Source organism: Periplaneta americana, chromosome 9 (genome assembly GCF_040183065.1).
Source record: "Periplaneta americana isolate PAMFEO1 chromosome 9, P.americana_PAMFEO1_priV1, whole genome shotgun sequence".
Classification (NCBI taxonomy): Eukaryota; Metazoa; Arthropoda; class Insecta; order Blattodea; family Blattidae; genus Periplaneta; species Periplaneta americana.
In genome coordinates, this window is record NC_091125.1 from 95,732,852 (window position 1) to 95,753,780 (window position 20,929).

A 20,929-nucleotide genomic window follows, 5' to 3' on the forward strand; every position below is an offset into this window, starting at 1 on the left:
TCATGGTTTTCAGTGTTAATTATTAATATGGTTTCATGATCCTTGTATATTGGTCTGATAAATTTTGCTAATGCAACTTTGCCATTTTTTCATGATGCCAAAATCAAAACTGAAAGTGAGGATGCAACTGCAGTCGAGTCTTTCATCATTATCGAAGTTAATAAAAACTGAAATCCAGGAAAGAAAATAAATTTATTCCACCATCAATTAAGCAACTTTTGAGCATCTTAAAAGAAATGGCTCTTATTTCACAACAGAATTCTCAGCGTCTCTCATGAATTTCATGAAAATGCTGTTGAATATACTAATGCTTGTATTCACAGGGTAAGAGAGCTACGAAATGTACTTATATTACTAAGACCTCCCCTAGAAAGAGAAAAATGTGAAGAGACAGTCCATTATTTTTTCTTCAAATGTAGATGGACGTGATCTGGATGAAGATAATTTATTTGATTAAATTTTTTGCTTGAAGAAATATATGACTTCAGAAAAAATGGCAAAATGGAATGAAGGAAATGCTACTCTTTGTTATCTTGAACTTCAACATGACCTCTAGGGAATGTGCTGAAAAATTTGGATCTAGAGAAGACCTGCTCAAAAAAGTCACTTCTGAAAAAAAAAAACAGTAATTCAGTCTGTGAATAAAATGAGTACCAGTATATTAGTTCTTTAAATTGTGTAAAAATAATATATGGAAACGGCAATCTAACAGAGATGTTAAAAAGTTTTTTATATATTGATATTTATCCCCGGAGATGTGAAAAAATCTGATAACCTTAAGCTGTGAAGTTTGACTATTCCCTGGCTGGGATATAATGGAAAAACTGTTTGCTGTGTATGCCTGCTCCTGAGTTACTGTCGTTTATTGTTGATCCATCAGTATAGATTCGAAGCCATTCTCCTGTAGGTAATTATTCTTCAACCAGCTCCCAACTAAATTCTCCATCGACTTCCAGCCAACCTGATCAAAATAATACTACTACAAATACTCCTCTTATACAAAACGCACCAGTTACGAATCAGCATTCGAATCCTATCACTTCTTGAGTCTCCTGGAAACCTGCATAATGACGAAGCCTTCGCAGAGAACTCATCTACTAATTCTGAAAACGATCAGTGATCAAATCCTATGTTTGAATGGGAAGAATTATTAAAATAAAGTCCAAAGGAAACATTGAAGATTTTGAAACACTATCACAGGATGTTTTTGACTTTATTGCAAATGAATTTATGATCTGCCTGGACCGCAACATCCTCCAGTTAAATATTACAAAGCTCGCAAAGTAAGTAAGAGCATAAGCAAGCATAGTTATAAATTATCGGCAAACCCAAATAGAAAATCCAAACGGAAAAGAGCTCTGAATAAACAGAAGTATGAATATGAACTCACTCAATACAATTTTTACAATCAGAGGCGTAAAGTAGCTCGACAAATTTTGAATAATTTAAATAAAAAGGAAATTTGTAAAATCCCTTTAAATATAATAACTGAACATTTTGAAAATGTATTTAGTACAGCAAATGACAACTCTCCTCTTCATGGTGATGTAAACAGTGAAAATGTTCCAGAAGACATAATAGTGAATGTAGATTATATTCATAAAGCTTTATACAAAATTAAAGCAGACACATCTCCATATCCGGATAAAATAACTGTTTGTATCTAAAAGACATTTAAAAACTGAGAGGTTTCTATCATTATTCATGAATACTATTCTCCATTTTAACTATGTTCCTAAATCACTGAGGTTCGCACGAACAATTTTAATACACAAAGGAGGAGATGTTAATGACATCAATGAGTGGAGACCTATTTCAATCTTTTCAGTAATTAGAAGAATTATTGAACGAGTTTTTGATTCAAAACTTCATTCTTACGTTATCCTAAATACTCAACAAAGAGGATTTGTAAACTTGCCAGGAACACACATTAATGCTTCTCTAGTTAATGGATGTCTTAAATCTGCTAAGTTGGAAAAGAATAATTGCTGCATTGTATTTTTGGACTTTTGAAAGCTTTTGATTCGATTGGACATGAACACATTTTACGAGCTCCTAGGAAATCAAATATTCCAAAAAATTTATACTGCATAATTAAATCCTTGTTAATAGAAAACACACTACAAATAGAAACAAATGTATTTAAAAGTAAACCAATCAGCATAAAGCGTGGTGTTCCGCGAGGTTTTCCATTGTCACCTATATTATTCAATTTGACATTAGATTATGTACCAGAAAATCTGACGGATTATGACATTAGTAAGCAGTACGGTTATGCTGTTAAAACTGACCTGCCTTGCGTAAGTGCATTTGCATTTGCAGATGATTTGGCTTTAATCGGAAAAGACGAGAGATCAGCAGTTGAACTTATCAATCTGGCAGAGAGTAAGCTAGCAGAAATAGGCCTTCAAATTAATCCCCACAAAAGTAAATGTATTATAATTAAAAAAGGAAAACTGTCGCCAGGAGAACTTACATCATTACGTGGGTCTGTTATTCAAAGTTTGAAGAACAAGTTAGAAAACATGAAATACCTGGGTGTTGACTTTAATGACGAAATAAAGTTAGATAAAAAGCAAATTATAACTAACTTGTCACGTGACCTCAATAATCTCGTCCGATGCATATTGTTAAAACCAGACCAAAAAATGAAAATAATTAACGAATATATATGGCCAGGTTTTGTTTATCCCTTGCAATGCGCTCCACTCAACCAACTTCCTGAAAATTTTTTGAAAAATATTGATAAAATTATCAGAAGTGTAATCAAGGAAATATTGTCCCTCCCAGATGACACTCCGAATGCCATGCTGTATGCATCGAAGAATGTAAGAGGTCTTGGAATTCTGAGAGCTGAATGGGAAGCCAGTATTCAACACTATAACATCTGTAGGCGACTGGAACACGTGAATGATGCACATCTACATCACGTGAGAAATCTAGAAGAGGAGAAGCAAACATCTCTCACGTGCCTGAAGATTGCTCCAAACAGCGTCACTCCTCAAACTAAAGGAAAACATCTCAGAGAAATTCTCAGAAAACAATCCCACATAAAGGCAAAGGTGTTTGTACATCTGAAGAATGCCCCAAAGCCAACTCCTGGGTCTCCTCTAAAAAGTTTCTTTCGTCCTCGGAATACATCAATGCCATCAAGATGTCTTGCAACGTCACCGCAGAGAGATCTGTCCCTGGCAGAACCTTCAGTACTACCCGTTGTCGCCATCCTGGCTGCAGCAAGACTGAAACACTTGGCCACGTACTGGGGTTCTGTAAGAAGGGAGAGCTACTGTGTAACAACAGACACCATCGTGCCCATACAGCAATTGCCAACCTGCTAAGAAACAAGAGGATGGGAAGTACATGAGGAGATTCATTGTGTGTCTGAAGATGATTCTCATAGAAGAGTCGATATAATTGCCGTCAATAGAAGAATTCAGAAAGCGATGATCTTAGACCCTACAATTTGCTTTGAACGAGACACAAATCAAGCACTGCAGATTAATGATGACAAGCGAGCTAAATATCTACCTTGTCTTCCATACCTCAGTGAAAAATATGGCATTTCGCTTTACAACTGGGATGTTACAGCCTTACTATTTACCAAAATTTACATGTAATATCCTTAAATCCATTCAAATTCCCTTTTATGAGGTTCAGAAGATTGTAATGGAAATTCTGAAGACCTCTCTTCGAATTCTACAATATCATCTATATGTTAACACGTAAATTTTTGTTCTAATGTACAAATCGAATCATTATTTTGCTCGTTTCATTTCCCTTTATCTTTTATGTTTGTTAATTCCAGATCCCAGTGGTCAACCTCACTTTCAAAAATCTTAGTAGTTCTGTTACTATCTGTTTTAACATTTTTGGTGGTTGTCTTGCTTTCAGCTATCTTTATTATTGATCCATCAGTATAGATTCGAAGCCATTCTTCTGTAGGAAATCGATCTTCTATTGTTTCTGCTGCTATTTGTTTTAACATCTCTGGTGGTTGTCTTGCTTTCAGCTATCTTCTTCAAGGTTGAAATGAGCTTCTATTGTTTGGTAACTTAGTGGGTTTTTTTCTGGTTCTAGATAGGAGGTATAGTTTTTATATCAGTTGTAGATTAATTATGGATTTTTGTATTTGGTGTGTTTTGCGTTTTTATTTTTGTGAGACACTGTGCTTTAAGTGTGCATTTTTAATCTTGGAGGGACTTTGTATTTATGTACAGTCACTCCAAAAGTGATTGAGCGCACTCTTGTTATTGCATGTGACGAATTTCCAACACTGTGTTCACATGAGCACGTTTTCTGAATTTCAGGCAAGTATGCATGTTAACCAGATCCTATTCGAATATGGAAGAAAGAAAAAAAAAAAAAACAAATTGGAGAACTGTATGTTAGCTACGCAATTCGAGATACAATACTGATTGGAATCAACGGGTGACAGTTGGAGACTAGTGTAGGTTGAAATCCTCCTAATATTTTTTTTTTTTTTAATTTAGCTCATCTCATGTCATGAGAGATGTGAACAATACCATACAAAGATAGTATAATAAATATTATGAATATATTTTAGTCATAAGTTTAATTTTTGGCTGTGGGTTCTAAAACTATTCAACAAAGAAAAGACAAGGGGAAAAAATAAATGCCAGTCTTAAGTCGTGATTTCCGTCTCTACTCGAGACAAACAAACAAAAATTAATAAGATGTCGACATTGCTGCTCTATGACCTTTCGAAGTTGATCAGGCATAGATGCAAGTAATTTTCTTTGAGAGTGAATTTTTCCCAAAGCTTAAGTACCATGGACCAGAGCCCATTCTTGGCTGTTGGTCAGCGACAGGATTTTCGAAGAGTCTTCTTCATTAGGCCCAGACATTCTCAATGAGATTCAGGTCAGGAGAATTCAGAGGCCAAGGTAGTGGTTTGATCCTTTGCTGCCGATGAAACCACTGCTGAACCATCATTGATGTATGAACTGGATGATTATTCTACTGGAGGTGAATAAACTGTTCTTCGGGATAATTAGGTCATGGGCTGAAATCAACAAAAGACTCAGAAGGTCTTGATATACCGCGACATTGAGAGTTTCCAAAAGTCTCAGTAGCATCCCGGCAACATAATATTTAGGATCATATCTGGTGTTGGATTAATGGTATGCACAGAGCTGCACCCCATCTCCATCCAAAAATGTGACCTCATCAGAGAAGACTACATCCTTCTGCGCGAAGTTCAGCATTTCCATGGCATATGCAAGGTGATCAAATATGTGAGCTTCTATCAAATAGACCTTATTAGTGGCGACATAGTTTTTAAGTCCCGCATCCCTAAGTCGGTTGCGAACAGTCTGCATCAAACCAGGAAATGAAGACAAAGTCCTCAGTCTGACAGCAGATTGAAAGGGTTCACTTCAACTGCTGTCAAAGGGCCTCATCTTGCTCGCTATTAGAGATGCATGGACGGCCTGTAGAATGCCTCTTTGCTACCTGAGCAGTATCCCGATAAACCTTGGCCCATTGCCTATAGAAGCAGGAATGCCATATCTCTGACCAGAATCAATTGTCAAAAATCCTGCCCTCACAAGAGCTAAAATTACTGACCTTTCTCTGAGCTCCACCATTTCATAAATGATCACAAACCAGAGTCCATGAATACCCAGAGTAGCGCAATCAGCTAATCAGCTGCCATTATTCCATTTTAATACGCTTGAGATAGGAACATTTAAAGTAAAACTCAATTTAGGTCAGTGTCTGTACTACTAGTCTATTATTCTTTGTCTTATAGGCAACCTCTGCTTAGAAGAAGATTATAAAATTATATTGTTGTTGTTGTTTAGTCAACTGTCCAAAGACAAGTCTGAACCTCACAAGTGATACCAACAAGGCACCACTTGTGAGGCAACTAGGCCAGGAGATAATGGGGTAGGATGGCCAGTTCCTTATCCCTAAAATTATATTAATGTAGATTTATTCAGCATTTCACTTGTACTTCCCCACTTTGTCCTACTTAGACGTTTTACTAAATTTAATCTTGTATTTATTTTTCTTGGAGCATAATTACTTGGTTGATGTGTTGTTTCCAGTTTAGTTTATTATCCAGATAAATACCTAGGTATCTAGTTGTTTCACTTTTTGTTATCTCACGATTTTTTTTAAGATTAAATGTGTTAGTTTTATGTTGGAGGGTGAAAATTTGATGTACTGTTTCGTTATTATCAATTTTCATATTGTTTTTTTCAGTCTATTCATGCAGTAATTTTAGTGCCGCATTTATTTTGTTTTCCGCCTTATTATGTTCAGATTTTCTGCTTTAATATATAGATAGTCCTTATTACAATATCATCTGCATATATGCGGGTTTTGATTCCTTCTACTGTTTTTATAGTTTTTCAATTATAGATGTTGAATAGGATTGTATTTGTCACTGCACCATGGGGTGGGCCTACGATCATTTGTTGGAGTTTTGATATGGATTTATTGATTTAAACCACATGAGCATCTTATCTTTTACATCTATGGCTTTAGTTTATTTATTAGTTTGTTTCTCCAAATGGCACCTTGCAGATCTATGAATACTACTACTGTATTTTCTTTTTTGTTGAAGGCTTCTTTTATTTCTTTGTAATTTCATGATTAATTGTGAAGTTGATCTATTTTTTCTAAGTCCTGCTTGTCCTCGATGTGTGGTGTATTTCTCTAGATACAGTACCAGTTTAGTCACGTGTTGATAATTTTTTAGCTATTTTTGCTATAGGCCCTACCAATTTATCTTCCTTTGTTTTATCTGGTTTGAGAATTGGCTTTTTTCTTTTAAGCCAGTTTGCTGGGAGTTGAGTTTCAAATTTGATTACCTTGAATTTGAATTTTACATTGTTACTAACTGCTGTAGGCCTATATATACAGTATAAGCCTACTGTTGGTTATTGTCGACCTGGTTGGCGAGTTGGTATAGCAGTGGCCTTCTATGCCCAAGGTTGCGGGTTCGATCCTGGGCCAGGTCGATGGCATTTAAGTGTGCTTAAATGCGACAGGCTCATGTCAGTAGATTTACTGGCATGTAAAATAACTCCTGCGGGACAAAATTCCGGCACATCCGGCGATACTGATATAACCTCTGCAGTTGCGAGCATCGTTAAATAAAACATAGCATTTAACATTTAGCTGGCTATTTTCCTGTTTGTGTATAGTGGATAATATATAATGTCCATCCCTACATGTTGAAGTATTTTAAATTTTCTGTAGTGATATTGGTTTCGTTTATGATTGCTGCATCCACTTCCTTCTGGCTTATTATGGTTTTCAACTGAAGTTTTATGTATTCTTTTACTAATTTCATTCTGACTTTTCCCATCTAAATTTATTTCTGATTCCAAATATGTACACTTATTGACTTTTTAAAAATTGATACCTGACAGTTTAATATTCCATTCTTCATTCTGTAACTCTAGATATTTTCATAGCAATTGTTTTGATCGTGTTTATCTTTATCTGAGTAGTTACTGTGCATGCCAATGAACTATGGTTTGAACTTGGCCAAGGATAATGACAGTTTTTAGTATGATTTCTTTTGGAAGGGATGTGAAGCTGGGATTCTATATAGCAGATTTAAGGGCACATAATAAATACGGTACTCTTTTTCTGTGTGACAAGGCTCGTGGGAAAATTGTTTCTCACTCAGTGAAAATTTAATTCTGCTTCTTATTGTTCGCATTTGATCCTGCCCTACAGGAGTCACCACATCAAAAACTTAAATTAACATTTCATTCACAGGACATAGGAACAGTCCTTGAAATTATTCAATAAACGATACATAAATTAATCATGTATTCACTTTATATTGAGTGCTTCATGTGTTCACGTAGAACAAGCGTTGTCTACATGATAGTGGTAGTCTTCCATTTTTGTGCCAGAATGTGTAATACATATAGCATTTTTAGTACCTCGTCTTATCAATTCATGGATTGATACATCTACCTAAAAATCTATTCTGTGAGTTTTAATGGGGACTAGTTAACAGAAAGCAAAATACCGGTACCCTTCACTGTCAGAATACTGCTGTAAATCCAATCTAGATTTAGGCCAATGAAGACTAGATCTAAGGAATTTAATTATAAAAAATGTCGTAAAGTAGTACTATTAGGTGGTGAAGTTATTTAAACCATGAAGGATACTGAAAATATTACTAAGTAATGGAAAAATAATACTCAAATGATGAAGTCATCAACATTCGAAGGTGGAGCTGGAGAAGGGACGAATGTTTTTAATATGCAATTTGATCATAGTGTTAAAGTCCAAATTACTAATAAGTATGATTTATATATACGTAATGTTTGTTTAAAAATATGAATCTGAATTTCAATGCAAGAATAAATTATGTTGAACACTGCTTAAATTAATTCGTTTGGATATTGATTGAAGTAGTACATTGTCGATCACCTTTCTCTGACCCGATTTGCCTGCCATCTGCAGGGTTCTGCGAAGAATATACGTTAATTCCGTAAGGTAATGTGTTTGTTGGTAAATATTTTAATATTTAATTAATGTGCATTTAATATAGTGAACATTCATTTCTGAGATGACATTGGCAAAGACTAGAAATTTAGGTTTAGGATTTTGTACGACAATTATTGGTTAAGAGATTTGAATTTTGCAGTACACACACACCAAGTTTTAGGTTATGTCGAAATTGACCGTCCGAGATCTTCCGTTTTTTTTTTATCATCGTTCAACAGTAAAATTAGTATTGTTTTGCAGACTTAAACCAAGAACAAGTACTTTTGTTATTTTAGTATGTTTTAAATAATATTTTACGCATTCGAATGTAAAGAACTAGGAGTACTCAATAAAGTTTTCCGTAGACTGACTAATGTGGGATATTTTCAATCAGTTTTAATTATATTACATTTAAGGTAAATGGGATTAACGTTCAACTGTAACATATAGATTGAGTTATTAGAACAGATTCCTATAAAAAAGAAAAGCTGCTGTGCTGCTAAGTGCATTTTGAAACAGAGTAATTTGGACATTGACAATAATGGCACAATATAATCAAATTATTTCCACTATTTAATTAACACTAATTCTACAGTCACTGTAATACAATAACAGAACAAGTAATTTGGTCATACAGATTATCATACTAATTTTTTTTCTCGTTTAGTCATTTTCCTTCTTAACCTATAGATTCTCTAAGAGCAGCGTACGAAGAGAGAGAAGAGTATAAAACTACAAACAAATGAAATTTTGTGCGCACTATAGCCTACTGTAGTACAGTTTCCCCAGTATAATGTTCTGAAAAATAGACTGTAGATCTACTTAAGTCCTTATTTCTAGCAGTGAAGATTATTTTTCTCCCATAGACGTAGAACTTAGTACAGATACTCGTCTTGTGTTTGATGAATAGTTTCCAAGAAAAGGTCGCTCCATTTCTTCGAAGCTAACGTAACTTAAAGTGACCCAGTTTAGGTTAGGTTTGGTAAGGAAAAAAGAGCGACATTTCCTTAGAAATTTCCGTCCTGTGTTATCTTAAATAGTGACATTGCCCCATGCTTACCACACGACAAAAGAGGGGATTTTTCTACAGGTGTGATTGAGACTGAATGCCCGCCCACGCTGCTACAGCTTACCGGTGAATTGAGCAATGAATTGTGGGAAATCTGTTTTCCGACGTCACCTGCATAGTGCGGTAACTTTTTGCTGCCTCTCTCCTGGAAGTGAGGATACTACAGGCTATAGGACTCAGTTCTTGAAAGCAGTTGATATTTAATGATGGAGACAACGAATACTACAATTTGATTACAGTATGTGAATCAGTAAACATGATAGCTTATTTCTGTAAAACTTTAGAAAATTTAAATAAATATAAAGGCCGGGTGCCAGTGCAAGTATTGAGACTACGCTTGAGTTCAACTGCCAACACTAGAATGTAATAAATAGCTATAGGTCTAACCAAAATAAAATATATAAAACATAGTTACTTACTTTATAAGCTGAATATATTGAGATAATCTCTGTCGATAAGAAGAGGCATTCAAACTGAAGGACATCAAAACCAAAGCAGAGTCATTCAGTTTTGCACCTGATTCAAAATGATCAATGTCTGTAATTAGTTTGAGATTTATTTCCCACAAACTAGATACATGAAAATAGGCATCAGAGACTTCACTGCGATATCAGGAAATAATGTTACGAAAATCCATAGGAACTGTAAATGACTAAATATGTAGATTCTGTCCACAGAGCTGCATCATGTTACGACTTCCCCTGCAGCGGGTGCTGAACCCCCAGAATGCGAGGGTGGTGACGCTCTGCAGCAGGGGCTCTGCCACAAAGGCTCCAGAGAAGATCGAAGTATTCATTGATGATAAGAGAGTCTTGGTGGATCCTGGCACCACAGTGTTGCAGGTGGGTTGTCAACAGTATTGTAAACCTACTGTAGGCCTACTTTCTTTCAGATTTGTGTAATAGAAGTTATAATCTGTTAGTGACATACAGTATGATAATTTTTGCTTACTCCTTTGATCCAATGTAATGTTGTAGGCTGCTGCACTTGTTGGAGTTGAGATTCCCCGATTCTGTTACCATGAACGTCTTTCAGTTGCTGGGAATTGCAGAATGTGCCTCGTAGAAGTGGAGAAGTCTCCCAAGGTATTTAAACTTACAAGTTACTTTCAGAAAACTGTACCTGCGATAAACATTATACTAATTAAAAGCCTTACACATAACATATGCACATATATACACACACATACAAACTCATCCACACACAAACAGGACGTTTACATACAGTTTTTATTTTTCCTTAATTTGTGTTGGATTGATTGATTGATTGATTGATTGATTGACTGATTGATTGGATTGATTGATTGATTGTGATGGAAGAGGTGGTGGTAGTAGTAGCTGTGACAGTGTAAGCAGAAGCAATATGAAGACCATAACTTATTTCTAAGCAGTGAGATGTATTTTATTCATTCGGATGTTTTATAAAATTAAGAATAAACAACAATATAGAGTGTCCAGATGAATGGTATCCAAATTTCTTCATCTTGCTACTGCTTCTTTTCGTGATTTCTTTCTATTTTAATTTTAATTCTCCATGGATGTTTTCCCATTTTTTACCTTTTATGCTTTGCTCCCTTTTTAATGATTTTTTTAGCTCATATTTTCTGAATTTTTTAGTTTCGTAATTGATTTTAGTTCCTCATTTTGCCAAAATATCTGCTTGATCATTGCCATTGAAGCCCTATACAAAAGGTCTCTATTGAAAAGTTATTATTTTACCCAATTTGTATAACTAATGTAGGTACTGCTGTTCTTAGTTCCTTGACTGTTGTTGAATGGAGTGTTTTATTGGATGTGATTGCTTGTATTGCAGCTTTGAAATCAATCAGTAAAACAACTTTTCTAAATTTCTTGAATCTGGCGATCAATTATGTAACATCAGTTACAATTGCAAGTAGTTCTTCTTCAAAGGCAGTTTTATTTCTTCCAACTGGTATCTAATGGTGGTATTTAAATGTATCACGCACAAGAAGAAGAAGAAGAAGAAGGAGGAGGGGGAGGGGAGAAGAAGAGGAAGAGGAGGAAGAAGAGAAACAAGAGGAAGAGGAACTAAATGCTTCTGTATGTTGGAGGTTCACACCCATATAGCATAATTCTAAAACGACACTGCACAACTGTGCAAACAGAGCAAGTGACTGAGCTTGATTGAGTCACCCCTTTCATGACATACAAGACTGTTCGGACTTCCTCGGTTTTTAGGTGTGATCCAGGATGATTCCTATCCAGTGACCAATATTTCCATTCAGGGGAGAAATAGAAAACTCAAGGTTCATCCTATGTTACAATGCAGTGTAATGTTCCAAAAGTGCTTGGCTTTTTTGTGTTCATTGGCTGACATCCGTCAGATGAACCTTGCACAATTATTTTTTGTAGTTGATATGATATGTCCCACTTAAAAACACAACTTCGTGTTACTACGAATTTCAGTAACATTCTGTTTAATTGTTGGCTACTGCAAATAGTAGGCTTTGGTCAACCCTATAACATTAATACATAATTATTTTTAGATACACTAAAATATGCTAATTGTGAGCATCCCAAAGGTTATGAGACACATTGTACATGAAGACTTAGAGAATGTAGCTAAATATATATGGCTGTCTTTAAGGTTTTGGCTTGTATGAATTGTCTTTAGTTATCTCTATTACACTGAGAATAGAGCTGGTGAAAAGTTTGAAAGTATTGGAGGCAATTTGTTCTACAGTACACTACATTCAAGGCTGGATTTAGGTATAGTGCCATCCCTAGGCAGTGCTAAAATTTGCCACTCCCCAACTCCCACAAACAATTTATGAGCAGCTATGACACAGGTCATGTTTAGTTTAAATTAGTTTTAAATGAAACGTTACAATCCAGAAAACAAATTTCTGGAATCAAAACATAGCCTATACATCTTACTTATGAATTATAAAGATTTCCTTCGCACTTCCTTTATTGTTGATGTCATCAAAATCGATCTGATGAAGCACATCAGAAAGGAACATACCTATTCAAACTTATTCATTGTTGAAAGAAAATTGATTTGTGAAAGCCAGGCTGTGGTTTATTTTTAAGCATTGGTTTTGTTGATGGTACAATTTATTATTACGAATATTTCTTACTTTGATAGGCAGTATAAAGTAAATTGAAAAATAATCTCCAACTCTTTGCGGAATAAACTTTCATTATCGAATTATATAGTACTGGAAAGTGATTAAATATTATTATTGACAATATACAGAGTGGCACAGATAAAAGTATCTGTGTAAGTAGGTATAGACTAAATACAGAAGCGAAGTACTGAAAAGGACTCTTTCATAGATGATGTTGAAAGTGGTTCCCTGCAGCATGAAACACAGTTGTGCACGTCTAATCATGTTCAGATACACTTGCACAGTTACATTTTACACAGATCCCGTAGCGCACCACATTTTAACCAAACCCTGTATTGCTCTCTTTGCCGGTTGTCCTCTATCCGGAAACTTGTTCTGAAAATTTCGCGGGTTTCCTTAATCGAACCTGTTCTCACATACATTTCCACAATTTCCACTCTTTGTTGTCTCTAGTAAGTCATTTTGTAGAATGCCAACAAACGTATAATTCGACTAATGACTGATGAAATAACTGACAGGAAGCATGCCAACATCTATTATTGCATAAAATTTTCCGTTGTTGTAGATGTTTACTCATTTCGTTATGATACCTTATAGTAGAATATGATAATGGATTTTCAAGCAGTCAAAATATTGCATACGCATTCAAACAGGAGGCGGGCTATTTTTATCTGCATCACCCAGTATATTGGAAATGTAACAGAGTTATGGTTACTATTCGTAGCGATAAATAAGAAGCACATATCCAATTTCATTTTCAACAACACATTCTTGTTTATACAAGCAGTTAAATTTAAGCAGTTTCATAGTATAATAAAGTGATACCGATACAATATAATTATGCAGCTGCACACTTACTGAACTTTTACTGTTGCCGAAACCGCGACAATGCCACTTTCGACTTCCACAAGGTGTTCAAGAACAAACTTCAGAAAAGATTTACCAACAAGTGTTTAAAAAAAAATTTCACTGCAAAATGAAAATTTAAAAAAATAAGGAAATACAGAAAGGAAAAGAGAGATAAAAATGCCGCACCCCCTGGAAATTGCTGCCCTAGGCAACTGCCTAGGTTGCCTAGGCCTAAATCCGGCACTGACTACACCATAATACCGGATATATTAACCGCTTGAAAGTAAAGTTTCTTGAATCTCTCAATTGTACAAAACAGCAAACAATATTGGTTGCTTACATCCTATATATATTTGAATATCTTCTTGGATTCTCCTATTCTGATGGAATATAGAATTCCATTTATGATGAGAGAATTTGTTTTAAGGATCACTGATTTTGATGACAACTGTTTCAGTTAAGAATTAATAATATTTTTTTTTTTAACACTTATGCCACATTTACAATCTGTCTACAATAGGCAATAAGTAAATATTATAAAAGAATATGACATGAGTGGAGATGTTATCCCATGACAACACTCCAAAAGAAAAATAACAAATAACAGTGTTTTAAATAGCTGTAGTAAAAATGAATGGAAGGTCAAGAGCATTGGTCCTTTTAAGTCTTCTTATTGTTTGACTATTATCCAGCAAATTTAATGCATGATGATTTGGATGTTGATTTAATCGGTGCAGGTATTTTTTGCTGAACTTAGAGATTTCTTTTTTTACAGTTGAAATGTTAAAATCATGATGAATGACATCATTACGTACATACCATGGTGCAGTAACAATGGAACATAAAGTTTTGGACTGATATCTCTGCAGTATTTCAATGTTTGAGTTGCTAGCAGTTCCCCACAGTTGGATGCCATATGTCCAGATTGGTTTTAGTATGACTTTATAAACAAGAAGTTTATTTTCTAATGACAGTTTTGATTTAGGTCCCAATAACTAATAGATTTTTGATGTTTTAAAATTTAATTCTTTACGTTTAGTTTCAATATGTTTACGCCATGTTAAGTGGCGATCTAAATGCATACCTAAATATTTAACATCGTTTGCTTCAGGAAGTTCTTTGTTGTACAGTGTTACAGGAGGACAGTTTTCAGTTCTTGTTCCGAAAGTAACATGAACTGATTTGTTTTTACTCGCTTGTATTCTCCATATATTTGCTTATGGACTTATTTTTGTATTTTATTTAGTAAGTGATAGTAGCTTAACATACTTCACTTATCAGAAATCACCGAAACTTCCACTGATTCTTTGCAAATAGCCATTCTATCAGGCGAAAATGATGGCATAGCCAGTTCTCTGAACAGAGTAAGAACGAGAATGTTGAGTGGTTGAAAGTCCTCAATACTATGTTCCTTCTCTCTATGATGTAGAAACATGCCTTACAATATGACATAGTATCAGAATAATGTTGAGATAGTATTGCTTATGGAAAGACGCTGATTTATAAGCAGATAAATACATTTCTTCCTCTGTTATTTTAAACATGAACACACATTCATAAATAGATGGTGATTGAGAACTTAGACAACATAGTAAGAAAATAAAAAGAGGCTCTCAAACTCTGGACCTCTCCATTATCAGTCTCACATCCACGTCCTGAGCTACAACTGCAACCAAACAGAAGTAGAAGTACTTAAAATATGAGGGTGGCAGACAGCAATTTTTACTGCCAGTATCATGACAATCTTTGAGAAGGAAATCACTCACCGCTTAGCTAATCAAACAAATGCTACTATAGTCTCCAACAAATTTTGGAGTCCAAACTCCTTTCCAGAACAACAAAATTAAGAGTCTATAAGACAACATCATCTGTGCTTTTATAACCATGCTCAGCAGAAACGTGGATTTTTTATAAAATAGGAAAAGGGCAGAATCTCTTATTACATTCGAAAACAACATTTTTGAGAAAGATTTTTGGCCTCTTTCTAGACAAGAGTACATGAAGAATCCTAAAAAATAGTGTATTGAGTAGCTGTATAAAGATCCAAATATTATAGCACTGTTGAAAAGCTGAAGACTACGGTGACTAAGCTATTTTCTATATAGAGACCAAACAAATCTCCTCAGAAAAGCAACGTAAAAGAATCCTATAGGAAAAAGGTCACTCGAAACACCACGATTGTGATGGAAACACCAAGTAGACAACTATCTCCACCTATTGAGAGGTCACCAAGATACAGCTGAAAATATATGAGTTTGGAGAGTTCTAGTGAATGAGACCAAAAACCTATCCAGTTTGAATAGCCGTTAATTGAATTGAATACTTTGTTTTACATTATATACTTCAATCTGAAATAATATCATAAAAATTGGTAATCCCAAAAGCTTATACTCTCCTTGTAAATTTGCAGTGCCTGTAAGGCAGAATTAATTTCCGTGGCTAATAGCATGTTAGATGATGTTGTTAACTGATTTTGATGTGGATAGAACTGCGTGGTAAATTTTGTCTGGTGCCTTCTGCTTCAGGGACAGACTCATTTTTACATGTTGTAAATATACGATACAAGCCTCTCAGTTTTATTTCTTTTGTGCATTAAGTCACAGTAAGGATTTTTATACTTAAAAATTCTTAGTCTTTAATTGGACTTTAGATCTAATAGCAAGAATGTTACCTGCAAAAATACCAAGGGTAACTACAGCAAGAAATGTACATATCTTTTATTATCTCACTGCCTCTGTGCAACGTCACAGTTTGTGTTGAAGGGAAGTGAGATAGTGAAAGGTTGTAACCATCCTTAATATTTTGATGCCGACAACCAAGATAAGCCACTTGAAATTTAATGATCATTCACTGGCAGAGATATAATGCAACATCTGTAATGGTTAGCATATGTGTGAATGTGGATTTCATATTAAGCTGATATTAAGTAATGGTTATTATGACATTTCAGCCAGTGGCTGCTTGTGCCATGCCAGTCATGAAGGGCTGGCGGGTAAAGACAAATTCTGATATGACCCGTAAGGCACGAGAGGGTGTCATGGAGTTCCTGCTTGTAAACCATCCACTCGATTGCCCCATCTGTGATCAGGGAGGAGAGTGTGACCTCCAGGACCAAAGTATGGCCTTTGGCAGTGACAGGAGCCGCTTTGAGGACATCAAATTCTCTGGAAAGAGGTAATTCACTGCAACAGAAATGTATGCTATTGACATAGCACTACAGCCTATATCATGCTTGAACTTCTTTGTGCATTGCCTTCATTTCTCCTTATCTCTTAACTGTTGTTTACCAAGTTTTGTTGCTTAGTAATTCACACCTCTTGTAGTCCCTTTCTTGGTTTTCCAACTGGTTTCAATGTACAGTATTTGTTGGAAAATCTCTCTTGAGATATGTTCTTCAGCCATCAAATTGTATGGCCAGTCCATTGATTTTAAACATTTGATGATTGTTGTGACTTCCATATCTTTATAACCTTGACTGATAGTTTGAGTATGTACCCGATTCTATTCATCCTGTATTGGGTGGTACACAGGGCTTCAAAAAAGCACTTGGCTGCTAATCTGTGATGAGAGAAAATATTTACTTAACGAGAGAAAAATAATCTGATTTTTTAAATTGTGCTTCTTTAGTTCGACCATGCTGACTAGTGAAATTTATGCCTGATTGGTCAGCCACTATAAAAGTCATCATAAAATTTTTAAAGTCCTGGTCATACATCTTTGTCCGATGTGACCAACATTTATTTTATCTTGTTAGACACTCAGTCAAACATGTTCAAACCAAGTTAACGAAAATGAAATGTTTGAGTGCTTTTTTCATTTCATCTATGAGTGTAATCCCTGACATTCATCAGATCAGTGGTCAGATTTGAAGAGTTTACTTCACTCCGTCAATTGATTTGACTTGTGAAATTGCTGAAGACTTAATACACATCAGCATTAGGCTTTTGGGTGTTCTACCATATCCTGGAACATAGTTGATCATCTTCAATACTAGACAGAATGAAGAATATTTTATAACCTATCATATTTACTTACTTACTTATGGCTTTTAAGGAACTTGGAGGTTCATTGTCGCCCTCACATAAGCCTGCCATTGGTCCTATCCTGTGCAAGATTAATACAGTCTCTATCATCATACCCCACCTCCCTCAAATCCATTTTAATATTATCCTCCCATTTACGTCTCAGCCTCCCCAAAGGTCTTTTTCCGTGCGGCCTCTCACTTAACACACTAAATGCATTTCTGGATTCGCCCATATCTGCTACATGCCCTGCCCATCTCAAACGTCTAGATTTAATGTTCCTAATTATGTCAGGTGAAGAACACAATGCATGCAGTTCTGTGTTGTGTAACTTTCTCCATTCTCGTGTAACTTCATCCCTCTTAGCCCCAAATATTTTCCTAAGCACCTTTTTCTCAAACACTCTTAATCTCTGTTCCTCTCTCAAAGTGAGAGACCAAGTTTACTTCCTACTTTAGTGTTGAAATCCCCCAATAAAATTTTCTTGTAATATCTAAATAACTGATCAAAAGTGTGTTCCAATTCCTTATAGAAGCTAGCCTTTATATGATGGTCTTTCTCTTCTGTAGGGGTGTGAGCATTTATAATTACGATATCACACCATCTACCCTTAAGGTAATAAATATGATAACCTATCACTAATAAATTCGACCTTTTTTATTGCTGATTTTATTCTTTTATGAACAAAGAATCCTGTTCCTAATTGGTGATTATTGTTTCCTTCCCTATAACAGAACAAGTAATCTCCTGTTTGTGATATACCATTCTCATCTAACCTAACCTCTTGTACTCCCACGAAGTCTATTCTATATCTAGCTAATTCTTTTGCTACTAGTGTTACCCCCTCCTATTCTATAAAGACTAATTATGTTCCAAAGAACCAAATCTCATAACCAACCTATCATATAAATTTCATTTTTACGAAAATGATAAATAATTTTGATGCTTAAATGTTGTAACTAGTATGTCTATAAAATATGACTGATGACTACATCTGATGAATTAGGGTGAAAAGCATATGACCTTCTTAAATATTTTATATGTGAGTTGTCAGTTATTTGTTGATTGGTGTTGATGAAATTGCTCTTAGCTCAATGAGACATTTCACCTAAGAAAGTGATTATAGATGAAATGCGTCTTTTTCATTTTTATACTGCTTCAGATAAAGGTATAATAAGAGGATTGACGTGCAATCAACTTTGCTGCAATTTTTTACAGACTGAGAACATCATGCAAAATTCGACATATGGTGAAATCACTAATTTCTTATTCATTTGCCAATACATGCATTGTTCATTGTCAATGGTAAACATGATGTAAGGTCTGCATGATCTTCAGTTTTTCATCTGAATATGAGAATGTTCTCGATTATAGCGAACTTACTTCACCTGCCATGCAACTGAGCAATGGGGTCATGGATCTTTATCACATTACCACACACTTTTCTAAGATCTGGTCAACAGTCGATTGCATTATGATCACATGCCACTTCAGTTTTGACCCGACAGCATTCTTCCAACTTGGCAAACATGTTCCAAAGTGCCTTGACAGGAATGATTACTCTATTTGCTTTGTGACATCCTCTTTCAGTGTGTAATTTATATTCCCATTCAGAATAGGTTTCATTATTTAAACGTTGTCCGTAGTGTATGGTTTGTTTTCCCTAGAGGCACCTTACCTGACTAAATCCTTCCAATGCAGACATTTGGTCTATGTGTACTCAGCATCAAAGACTTGTACTGTATTTGAAATTCAGAAGTATTATATTATTAAATATTGGAAAACAAGAAGGATGATGATTTTATTGTTAAATCCTGTACTTTATACACAACATTCTTAAGTATAACTAACTTGCTTGCTTGAATTTTAATTAAAGTGCTTCTCTAAATATCGCCAATATGCAATATTGACCTCTCTTACTCAGTGTATGTACTATATTTGTGAACTATTAATAAATTGTAATTGTAAATATTGAACTCTCTGTACTGTATAAATATGTAGCACATGTGTAAAGACTAAAAAGTTTGGTCTCTCAAAAGATAAAATATTCAATAAAATACCATCATCGTCGTAGTCGTCATCATCATCATCATCATCATCATCATCATCATCATCATCATCATCATCATCATCATAATAGTCATTATCATAACCAAGTACTGGTCATGAAGTCTGTTACAGTGTTGAGTTTCTGTCCATCTTTTAAAGGGGTGGCTGAGAGACTTCTTCCCATTAAGATGGGATTTTAAAACTACTTTTGGATATCTTGTATTAGACATCCCATCAACATGATTTCTCCAGTTATTTTGGTATCTTGAATTGTAGTTCAACATTGATTCAATTCATATTTTTTCTAAAATGTCCTCGTTTCAATAAAATGTAATAATAATAATAATAATAATAATAATAATAATAATAATACTCATAAAGTTGTCTCTTAGAATATGACAGTAGTAAGGATATTGTGTCTATTATTTGCATCATTCATTTTTTACGTTGTCATATTGCTTTGTAATAGTGTTCGGCTCTCTCAAAAATAGCATTGTTGCCATTATTTTCACTCAACCCTCATACATAAAATTGGCAGTTCTTTAAGTGTGTACATTTTTCTACGCACTAATTGGACCTTAAACAATTTTTCTGTTCGGAGGTATTACTTCAGTTTTATCTGTATTGCTTTTAATCCATTGAATGTATAATTAATTTCTGGTATGCAGCTATCAGAAATATTAATACTGTATTTACATTTTTTCTGTCTTAAAATAGACCTTATATATGACTTCCCCACCATTCCTTTTCTCTATTTCATAATCATTAAACTGTCTTATTAGCACTGAATAATTTTTTATCGATATCGTCATTAAACAATAGGCTAAATAATAATTAATGTGTATGCATGAATTTTCAATTCAAAATGAGAAAAACTTTTGCGTGAGTCGAGTTCAATTCTTGAGTATTGCAGATGATAAGCTGTAGCAAAATTTATATTGTCACAGAATAGCTTTGTTTCATTGTAAATAACAACAGATAGCTGTATAAATTGAAAACCTTAATGTCTCCAAATTGTGTATTATATAATAACAAAAATATGGTGCAGACCATATCAGTATTTGTGAAGCCTAGCAACCAGTGAAATATTGAGATGTATGATGAAGTAATTTGTTAGATGAACTGGACACTAACAGATAAGTTTAGCTACTGGAAATTGGCTAGTGTTATAAATAGATCATTATTGGGGCCTAAACTATGTTTTATCTTCACACCTCCAGAAGAATTTCTTTTACTGCTTGTCTCTTCCATACTTCTTTCATTGCTCTGTCCCCATAGCATATAAACTGTAAAACATTTCAACTTACAGTGCTATTGCGCTCCTTTAATAGAAGCTAGATTTCTGAACAGATAGACAAACGAAAAGGCACA

At 34.7% G+C, this 20,929-nt stretch overlaps 1 protein-coding gene across 3 annotated transcripts in view; it reads left to right on the plus strand.

Annotated features, from left to right (window-relative positions):
- The first annotated feature begins 8,379 nt into the window (after nt 1–8,379).
- Nucleotides 8,380–20,929, plus strand: part of ND-75 (NADH dehydrogenase (ubiquinone) 75 kDa subunit) — a 38,924-nt gene continuing 26,374 nt past the window's right edge. The window contains exons 1-4 of one of the 3 annotated variants that reach the window (XM_069835414.1): nt 8,380–8,487; nt 10,225–10,389; nt 10,525–10,632; nt 16,438–16,661. In XM_069835414.1, coding sequence (XP_069691515.1) covers nt 10,234–10,389; nt 10,525–10,632; nt 16,438–16,661 — 488 coding nt within the window. In that variant the 5' untranslated portion in view covers nt 8,380–8,487; nt 10,225–10,233. Of the gene's footprint in view, nt 8,503–8,748; nt 8,895–10,224; nt 10,390–10,524; nt 10,633–16,437; nt 16,662–20,929 lie in introns of those variants that run through there. The other 2 variants (XM_069835413.1, XM_069835415.1) reach the window with 2 other exon arrangements.